A 9516-nucleotide genomic window follows, 5' to 3' on the forward strand; every position below is an offset into this window, starting at 1 on the left:
TTCCTTGTGCTCATGTTAGCCTCTGCTCACCCATATACTGCACCCCAGTCAGCCTGTGCTCCCTGCTACCCTGCCACACCAGGCCCTGCAGGCGTGTGGTCTGACTACAGTACATGCTCCATGAAAACGTTGCCCTGGGAACCTTTTCTTCAATTTTGCTTTTCAGTGCTAGGTAAATGTATTGCTTTGAAAGATGCTGTACGGTGAGAGCCCCACAGAGTGAGGTCCTTCACCAGCAGAATAGGTACAGGAAAGGCAGTGGAATTTAAATCCACACCCCACCCCAGCATTCCTCCTGAGCCTCCTAGTGATCAAAAGGGAGCACCTGTAGGGTTGAGAGAGAGCTCCCCCTTCAGGTCCATTCAATAAATAGCCTCATTGCTGTGACTGGCAGCTAGACTGTAGGATCTGATCACATAGACACCTGCCCTCTGGAAGCTGGACGGAAACTGCCAACTGATTTTCTCATGCATCACTGAACAACCATCTGACACTAATGACTTTAGGCGACTGGTGACCTAGACTGAATTCTCCTCAGTGCCCTGAGTAAATGAAAGGCTCTGTCTTCTTAACAATCCTCTGAGCCATTCAGTCTCCTATATACCAAGTTATAAAATTGTTCCTATGATAATTAGTTTTGCTCTGCAGTCCTATTGAATAACTGACCTAATGAAAATGGCCTTCACAACTACTTCCTTTTGGTGCCTTTTGACTCAACCTGCTGAGTGGCCCTTTTTATGGCTTTTATCATTAATACTCTAGCTTTCTTAGTATTCTTGTCCAGCTAGTGATTATCTTCTATTCTACACAGTTTTCTGATATCAACAATGGTGATACTGACAGACTGCTGTGCAGTTTCAGAGAAAAACTGCAGGCTTGAAGTGCAGCCCATTCTGCATGAACACCTGGCATGCAGAATAGAAAGGATTATTTATAAAGAACATCATTTAAAATAGATTGGTCATGGGAGATTTTTTGAAGCAATGATAAAAGAGTCTTGTCCATACCTATTTAAAGCTACTTGGTAAAGTTCATGCTAACATGTTCATACCTGACTAACCTAATTGGCTTCTGTGATGAGATAATTGGCTCTGTGGATGAGAGGAAAGCAGTGGATGTGTTGTTTCTTGACTTAGCAAAGCTTTTGATATGGTCTTCCACAGTATTCTTGCCAGCAAGTTAAAGTAGTATGGGCTGGATGAATGGACTATAAGGTGGATAGAAAGCTGCCTAGATCGTTGGGCTCAACGGGTGGTGATCAATGGCTCCATGTCTAGTTGGCAGCTGATATCAAGCGGAGTGTCCCAAGGGTCAGTCCTGGGGCTGGTTTTGTTCAATATCTTCATTAATGGTCTGGAGGATGGCGTGGATTGCACCTTCAGCAAGTTTGCAGATGACACTAAATTGGGAGGAGTGGTTGATATGCTGGAGGGTAGGGATAGGATACAGAGGGATTTAGACAAATTAGAGGATTGGATCAAAAGAAATCTGATGAGGTTCAACAAGGACAAGTGCAGAGTCTTGCACTTAGGACGAAAGAATCCCATGCACTGCTACAGACTAGGGACCAAGTGACTAGGCAGCAGTTCTGCAGAAAAGGACCTAGGGATTACAGTGGAAGAGAAGCTGGATATGAGTTGACAATGTGTCCTTGTTGCCAAGAAGGCTAACAACATTTTGGGCTGTATAAGTAGGAGCATTGCCAGCAGATCAAGGGATGTGATCATTCCCCTCTATTCGGCATTGGTGAGGTGTCATCTAGAGTACCGTGTCCAGTTTTGGGCCCCACACTACAAGAAGAGTGTGGAAAAATTGGAAAGAGTCCAGCAGAGGGCAACAAAAATGCTTAGGGGGGCTGGCGCACATGACTTATGAGGAGAGGCTGAAGGAACTAGGATTGTTTAGTCTGCAGAAGAGAAAAATTAGGGGGGATTTGATAGCTGCTTTCAACTACCTGAAAAGGGGTTCCAAAGAGGATAGATCTAGACTGTTCTCAGTGGTAGCAGATGACAGAACAAGGAGTAATGGTCTCAAGTTGCAGTGGGGGAGGTCTAGGTTGGATATTAGGAAAGACTATTTCACTAGGAGGGTGGTGAAGCACTGGAATGGGTTACCTAGGGAGGTGGTGGAATCTCCTTCCTTAGAGACTTAAGGTTATGCTTGACAAAGACCTGGCTGGGATGATTTAGTTGGGGATTGGTCCTGCTTTGAGCAGGGGGTTGGACTAGATGACCTCCTGAGGTCCCTTCCAACCCTGATATTCTGATTTTCTCTGTATTTGTCCATTATTTCACAATGTTTTTTCTGTGGGAAAGGCCAGGAGTATAACGCAGATGCATGGCCATTTTCCAGGCTTATCTGTAAATGGTTCTGAACTGAGTATTTGTCACTGTAGGGTACTCATAAAAGTCTGAAAGGAAATGCAAGAGCCTTGTCCACAGTTACGGCTATCATCGATGGAACAGGTTCTGTAGGTAAGCTGTCGTTCGGAAGCTGCCTGCCTTATCTGCAGTAGGCTTTCTGTGGCTCTGGGTGCTAGAGAATTACAGTGTAGTTCTGCTCAGAAAGCGGACTAAAGCTGGCATCAAGGAGTTCCATGTCTGTGTCTCAGTGATTTGCACATCATGTGTGCATAGTTTGCATATAAAAATATGGCTTTTTTTTCTCTCCAAAAACTGCTGGTGGTACAAAATCAACTCAGGCTCTTTGCCAAGCTGGATTCTCTCCATGTCACACCTGGCCAGTACTCAGCATCACTTTGGGAGTGGGGAATGGGCAAAGATGGCTTTAGGCCTCCTTTGTACTTCCCTAGGCTTGGTGGTGGTGGGCTGGCCCCCAGCACAAATTAGAACAGTATACACCATGGGGCTGTTCTGGGCACCTGAGATGAAGGATGCCTTGGTTATCCCCTCTGCACCAGCAGTGGTGAGGAAGGCAGAGATCCACCGTGATAGACCTACACAACCTGCAGATGCCTCTAAGCAAAGGGAATCATCCAATGGCCATCCAGCTACACCAGTGTTATGGCAGCTTTGCAGCCATATATACTGTCTGTAAACCTTATGGATCCTCTTACAAATGTATGCCAAAATGGGTTTGCTTTTATGAAGGTTGAAACTGAGTAAAATATCCAAACGCAGAATATCTTGTCATTGGAACTAGTAATGTTTCCATCTCAGAATTTTAACGTTGTTTCACTATTGTATTTTAGGTGCTGCTCTAGGGCCTCTGTTAGCTGGTCTCATCTCTCCCTCTGGTTGGAACAATGTATTTTACATGCTAATGGTGGCAGATGCATGTGCCTTACTAGTAAGTCTAAATAAAACATTTAGTGCCATATTTCTTTCTTATAAAGCCCTTCATGTTAAAATGGAAATTTCCTCCTTGTATTGTGATTTGTATATTCTATTATTGAGTGGGAAGTTTCCATTCATATTGTAGAGTTTTTTGTTGTTTTTTATTTAAAGAACTAAGATAAGCATTTTGAAATTCTTATTGAACTTTGAAGCCGGAGAGCAGATTAGCTTCAATGGGTGATATCTGTATGCAGTAGCTCATCAAAGGGATTGCCACAAACATAGTTGGAAGCAAAAATTCACATCAGTTTTGGCCCACAGAAGAATTTTTCTGTTTTTTCTCTTAAAGGCAGCACTGAAGCAGCAACGCCAATTTACTGAAATAGTAACACATTTTGCCGCATTGCCACAGAATCAGTATCACCATGGTAATTCAACTGTTAAGAATAAATGTCACATATTCCAATTGGATGTCCATCACATCTTTTTCCTATTTGACAAAGTGTAATGGATGGGATGATCTGAAAAGAGGCTGTTTCTGACTTTTTATCTTATCTAGGCAGATTGTCTTCTGTGGTGTTTAAGGCACAAGATAAGGAGTCAGGAGATCTGTGGACTAATTACTTGCTAGTGTAACTCTGCAAAGGGAGGATGACATTATTGATCCACCTCAGACAGGGTTAGGGAAGGTTCATTTATTAATTCTTTGTAAAGTGCATTGCTATCACTTGCTGGAAGGCAGTGACAGAAGGGCTAAATTTTTGTTAGACACTTCAGAATCAGGCCCCAACTCTCCTGTCTGATCCGCATGGACAGTCCCGTATGCCATACGGTTCCATTTAATTCAGTCACCTACATGCAGGGAAAGTAGGGTGACCAGATGGCCTGATATTAGGGGCTTTGTCTTATATAAGCAACTACTATCCCCCCACACCCTGTCCCGATTTTTCACATTTGCTATATGGCCACCCTAAGGGAAGCAGTCCCCCTGTGAGGTTCAGATTGCACATCTCTAACTCAAGAAAAAGGTTGCTTTGTTGTCAAGTTGTTCCACATTATAGAGTAAGATGTCTGGAAATTAAAAAATAAAATGGGCAAGGTATTCAGATTTCAAGAGGCACTCTCACAAATATTCAGTAGTTTTTAGGTTGTAGCTCTTTTTGTACACTGAGAGACTGCATACATGTTGCTATGGACTGGTACAAGATCCATTTCTTTTGAAGGAGCTGAATGTCACTTTCCATCGTAGATGGAACCCTCTGCGTCCCACTTGCTGGGTTCTGTGAATGAATGTGTGTTTATAAATGACTGCATAACTACTTTACTTAGCCATTACTGGTGCTGCAAGGATTTCTACTGGCCAGTCGGTAAATTCCTTGTCAGAGTGATAAATCTGGCTATTGGAACCTTTTTTTCTTTTTCTTTTTTTTTTGCCCCAATATAACAAATAGAGCTTTTTAAGATCTATATTTTAAACTGATTTTTTTTTCAAAAGTGCATGAGGGAATTAGGCCCTTGAATTCAGTTGAATTCCAATGGGAATTAAGTGTGTAAAGGGGGAGTAGGTGCTTTGAAAAATCACAGCCTTCATTTCTAAAAATAGTTGTAACTGGTTCACACTGATAATAGCCAGAAAACATGGAAGACTGAATTTTTCTTAGCATGGGTTTTTTCATCAAACATAGTCTATAAGATCACTCTTCTGTTTCCTCTTGATGGAGGACTGTATTAATTGGTATACCTATGACAATAAGTATAAGGGCCTGATCCTGCAGTCAGTAATGGACCTGAGTACGTTTAATCGCTTACAGGATTAGACCCAAATGTGTGTCTCAGAGCAATGATGGTATAATAGTTACCATTTTTCTTGCAGTCTTGGGCTCCCTCTGCTGGTCTCATCAGAGTCTTGCTGGTACAATTGTGCTCAAATAAATGTTAGTCTCTAAGGTGTCTAAGTACTCCTGTTCTTTTTGTGGATACAGACTAACATGGCTGCTAGTCTGAAAATAATAAAATAGTTATTGTTAGAACTGGTTAAAAAAATGGTGAGGCAGGGAGGACAATCACCATGAATTTCACTCATTTTTATTCCACAGATTTAGAAGTGGGAAAAAAAAATTTGTTTGAAATAGTAATCCCAAATGTTTGGGAATTTGGGGCAGGGTGTTGGGGTGGAATGGGGATTTTCTTCAGTTTTCCTTCCTCTTCCCCCCGCCCCACTTTGCCACTGAAAGGGTGGGCAGAAGGGGGGGGCGGGAAAGGTATGTAGGGAGAGGAAGAGAAAAAAAATTTTGAAAAAACAGCAGTTTTTATTTTTTTTCAATTTTGTCACAGTGAGGGGTGGGATTTCAGAAATGTTCTATTTTGAAAAATGTCCATCAGCTCCAGTCCTTGCATAACCTCTGGATCCTTGCTGATACAGAGAAAGACTTTGATTTAGTTCCTCTCACATGAGTGGTACAAATTCATCTTCCAGCCATTGACTGAAAGTGTGCGAATATAATGGATTTCTCTTCGGTCAAACTGGAATAATGTTAAATGAAGAATTCAGAGTAGCAGTATGTGTTTGACACTGAAAACTTAGATGAGTGGTTCACTTGTCTAGATAGATATTTAACCTAGATTTGTTTTTGTACAGTTCTTACTCCGTCTTATACGAAAAGAACTCCAGTGTAAGATGGACCAGACCTTGTAAGTCTGTTACTTGTGTTTTTCTATATGATGATTAAATGTTTTCATATGTCATTCTTGGATTCTCCACCTCTGATGTGTGCCTTCTCCTTGTAGAAATCATAGATTCTTCTTTTATGTGCATGTACCTTAATCTGAGGGATTTTTCTATTTTGTAAAGAGTAACCTCTTTTTCTTTAAATCATGAAGATCTTTCTTCAAAACTGTTTTTTAAAACAGTAGAGAAAATTGAGTTCTCTCACATTCTCTGTACATTTTCTCCAAAAGTTGGGGCCCTCATAATTTTTCACTCTTTTTAGTGTGAAACTTGGCAATGTGAGGTTTTTGGTTGGTTGGAGGGTGGAATCATTTTAATAACTCAATTTGTACTTTTTTCAGAAGTTGACAGGAGAGAAAGGGTGGTTTAATATCTTCATTAATGATCTGGAGGATGGTGTGGACTGCACTCTCAGCAAGTTAGCAGATGACACTAAACTGGGAGGAGTGGTAGATATGCTGGAGGGTAGGGATAGGATACAGAGGGACTTAGACAAATTAGAGGATTGAGCCAAAAGAAATCTGATGAGGTCCAACAAGGACAAGTGCAGAGTCTTGCACTTAGGACAAAAGAATCCCATGCACTGCTACAGACTAGGGACCAAGTGACTAGGCAGCAGTTCTGCAGAAAAGGACCTAGGGATTACAGTGGAAGAGAAGCTGGATATGAGTTGACAGTGTGCCCTTGTTGCCAAGAAGGCTAACAACATTTAGGTGGTGGAATCTCCTTCCTTAGAGGTTTTTAAGATCAGGCTTGACAAAGCCCTGGCTGGGATGATTTAGTTGGGGATTGGTCCTGCTTTGGGCAGGGGGTTGGACTAGATGATCTCCTGAGGTCCCTTCCAACCCTGATATTCTATAAGTCTATGATTTCAAACCAGTGTAAGCCCAGAGAAGTTCCACTAAATCAATGGAGTTTTATACAAAAGTAAAACGACTGTAAGTGAAATCAAAATCAGGTCCCTCATCTATAAATATAGCATAGAATAGGAAAGTGTATAACAAAGAATGTGTAAAGCATTTTGAATGTATTGATTTTTTGTTATGCACTGCTTCCAAACTTCTCATATTAACTATTTCTTCACAGGTTTAAAGAACACTGAACTATGATATCTCAGACATGTGTGATCAAAACTACGCCCTCAAAAGACTGTGGAATAAATTATTCCGTATTTTGTGATTTGTTTTGTGTAGCATTTTGCACATTTACCAGGAGAGAATTGAGAAATTCAGCTGGTGAAATCCTGATGAAGTTTTTTTGTTTTTGTTTTGTTTCCTGTTTGCACATACATCCATCTTTCAGGATGGTGACTGTTTATCACATGAAGAGACAGAAGCTTTGGGAAGCTGCTAGCTGTATGCCTTAACTGAGCCAAAAAAGAAATACCAAGTGCCTTTTGATTCATTTTGATAGGATATTTTAAGTAAACCTTAAACTGCTTATTTTTAACAAAATGCAAGGAGATTTGAGAGTAGAGCACAAAGAAGAAAATGAACTCTCTTCAGATGCTTCAGCAGTGGAATGTGCCAGTGGTATTAGCAAAGCATTTGTGAGCCAAGTTTCCTTTTAAGAACAAAAGAATGGCCATACTGGGTCAGACCAAAGGTCGGTCTAGCCCAGTATCCTGTCTGCCGACAGTGGCTGATTCCAGGGTTCCCAGAGAGAATGAATAGAACAGGTAATCGTCAAATGATCCATCCCTTGTCTCCCATTTATGCCACCTCTTAAAAGATAAGGTCATCACACTCTATGTGAAAGTACCAGCTGTCTCAGATTCACTGCTATTCAATATCTTGAAACAGTTTAAACAGTAAGAAAATAGTCCGACCATATTATCAGACTTTAACTACAGCACTAACTTATCCTACACTGTAAAATCCCAAGACCAGCATTCTGCTCTTTTATGTATAATATATTGGAACTTGTACATAAGTAGTTACAATTTGCTGTAAAAAAAAAAAAAAAAGTAAGTAGCCTCCACTAGCCCCCTGGATGGGGATTTTTGCTCATTTGAGGTTGTCAGAAAAGGAGACTCAAACAACAAACAGGCTTCTTATGGTGTCGCATTTCCTCTAAGGAGTTCTAATGATTTTTAGGGCACTATACACTGGTTGTACAAACTTCATAGAATTGTTTTATTGTTAATGCTATAGGTTCCTTTGGAGCTGCAGGTTATTTTTAATTTGGAGGGCAAAGGCATTGTCTCATCTGTGACTGAAGCTTTAGCACTAGCTGCTTTCTTTTTTGTTGTTATTGGGTAAACAAAAAATTGGCTGGTTTAAACCCTGATCCTGAAATGGTGTTGAGTTCAGGCACCCAATTGACTTCAGTGGGGCTGGATGCAGCTGCAGGGAGTCTGTCCACTCAGAGCTCATTGCAGGATCAAGATCTTAATCATAGCACCAAAAATCTGTCAAAAAGACTAATATTGCAGTCCAAGTTTAGAGCCACAGTACATGGTTTCAAAAAAATAAATAACCTGGCGTACATACTGGACATAAAGTCTCGAGAGGAAATTCAGAGGTTTATATTATCCTGTAAGTGCAAGTGTTAGTGTTTTCATAATACACTGTTTCTTCTTGATCTGACAGTTTTTAATCTCCTTCCAATAGAAGACAAGCTTCTGGTGAATATTTGTAAGATGTACAATAGTATTAAAGGGAATATCTATAAAAGAGATGTTTGTTGACTATAAAGGTTAAATAGACTTACACATAACAATATACAGTTTATTTATTAAACCTCTGCATAACTGTTCTGAATTTTGCTTTTTTAACTTGTTTACAAAACACTGTGGTACTGTACATACCTCACTTGCTTAACAAAATAACCTTTTTTAAAATAACTCTTCAGAAAAAAGAAATTTCTTCTTTCTCATCAACTTCTTGTTTGCATTTTTGTTTCTGGCACAATGCTTAATCTTTTTGGGTTGATTTGGGTGGTGGCTGGGTTTTTTGTTTGTGTGTTTTTTTTTTAAACCCTTTAACCTTTGAGCAATTATTCTTGAACTCATGCCTTTCTCCTGGGTGTGTGGGGTTTTTTTTGGTTTTGGTTTAGTTTGTTTTTTGTTTTTTTGTGCATTTTAGGCCCTGATTCACCAAAGCGCTGAGGCATGTGCTTAAATGCCATTGACTTGAACAAGGCTTCACAAATGCTTAAAGCTAAGCACTTGCCTATGCACTTTGTGGCAAATAAAGGTCCCTACTCAGCAAAGAATCAGCCTCAATCCAGTAGATTTATGCATGTGCCAAAGTCCGTGTATGATCCATGCCAGACAACGGTCTCTGTCCTGCAAAGATTTACATAAATGCTTAACTTCACACATTGTGAACAGATTCATTAAAGTCAATGGGACGACACACATTGCATAAAGATAAGCACATGCCTAAGTCTTTGCAGGATTCAGGCCACAGTTGTCAAAACCATTTTATTCTTCAACTCCACCATTTGCAAGTATTGTTTTTTAAAGCTTTGTCACTCCAGCTAAAGTCT

General features: G+C 40.4%; 1 protein-coding gene across 4 annotated transcripts in view; it reads left to right on the top strand.

Moving 5' to 3' along the window:
* The window catches only part of SLC37A1 (solute carrier family 37 member 1), a 54190-nt gene extending 45285 nt beyond the window's left edge, over positions 1-8905 (top strand). For 2 of the 4 annotated variants that reach the window (XM_050936594.1, XM_050936593.1), the window contains 5 exons: positions 2396-2474; positions 3212-3309; positions 5170-5208; positions 5935-5987; positions 7111-8905. In XM_050936594.1, the coding sequence (XP_050792551.1) occupies positions 2396-2474; positions 3212-3309; positions 5170-5208; positions 5935-5987; positions 7111-7126 (285 nt within the window). In that variant the 3' untranslated portion in view covers positions 7127-8905. The remainder of the gene's footprint in view (positions 1-2395; positions 2475-3211; positions 3310-5169; positions 5209-5934; positions 5988-7110) is intronic. The other 2 variants (XM_050936592.1, XM_050936595.1) reach the window with 1 other exon arrangement.
* The last annotated feature ends 611 nt before the right edge of the window (positions 8906-9516 follow it).

Source organism: Gopherus flavomarginatus, chromosome 1 (assembly GCF_025201925.1).
Source record: "Gopherus flavomarginatus isolate rGopFla2 chromosome 1, rGopFla2.mat.asm, whole genome shotgun sequence".
Lineage (NCBI taxonomy): Eukaryota > Metazoa > Chordata > Testudines > Testudinidae > Gopherus > Gopherus flavomarginatus.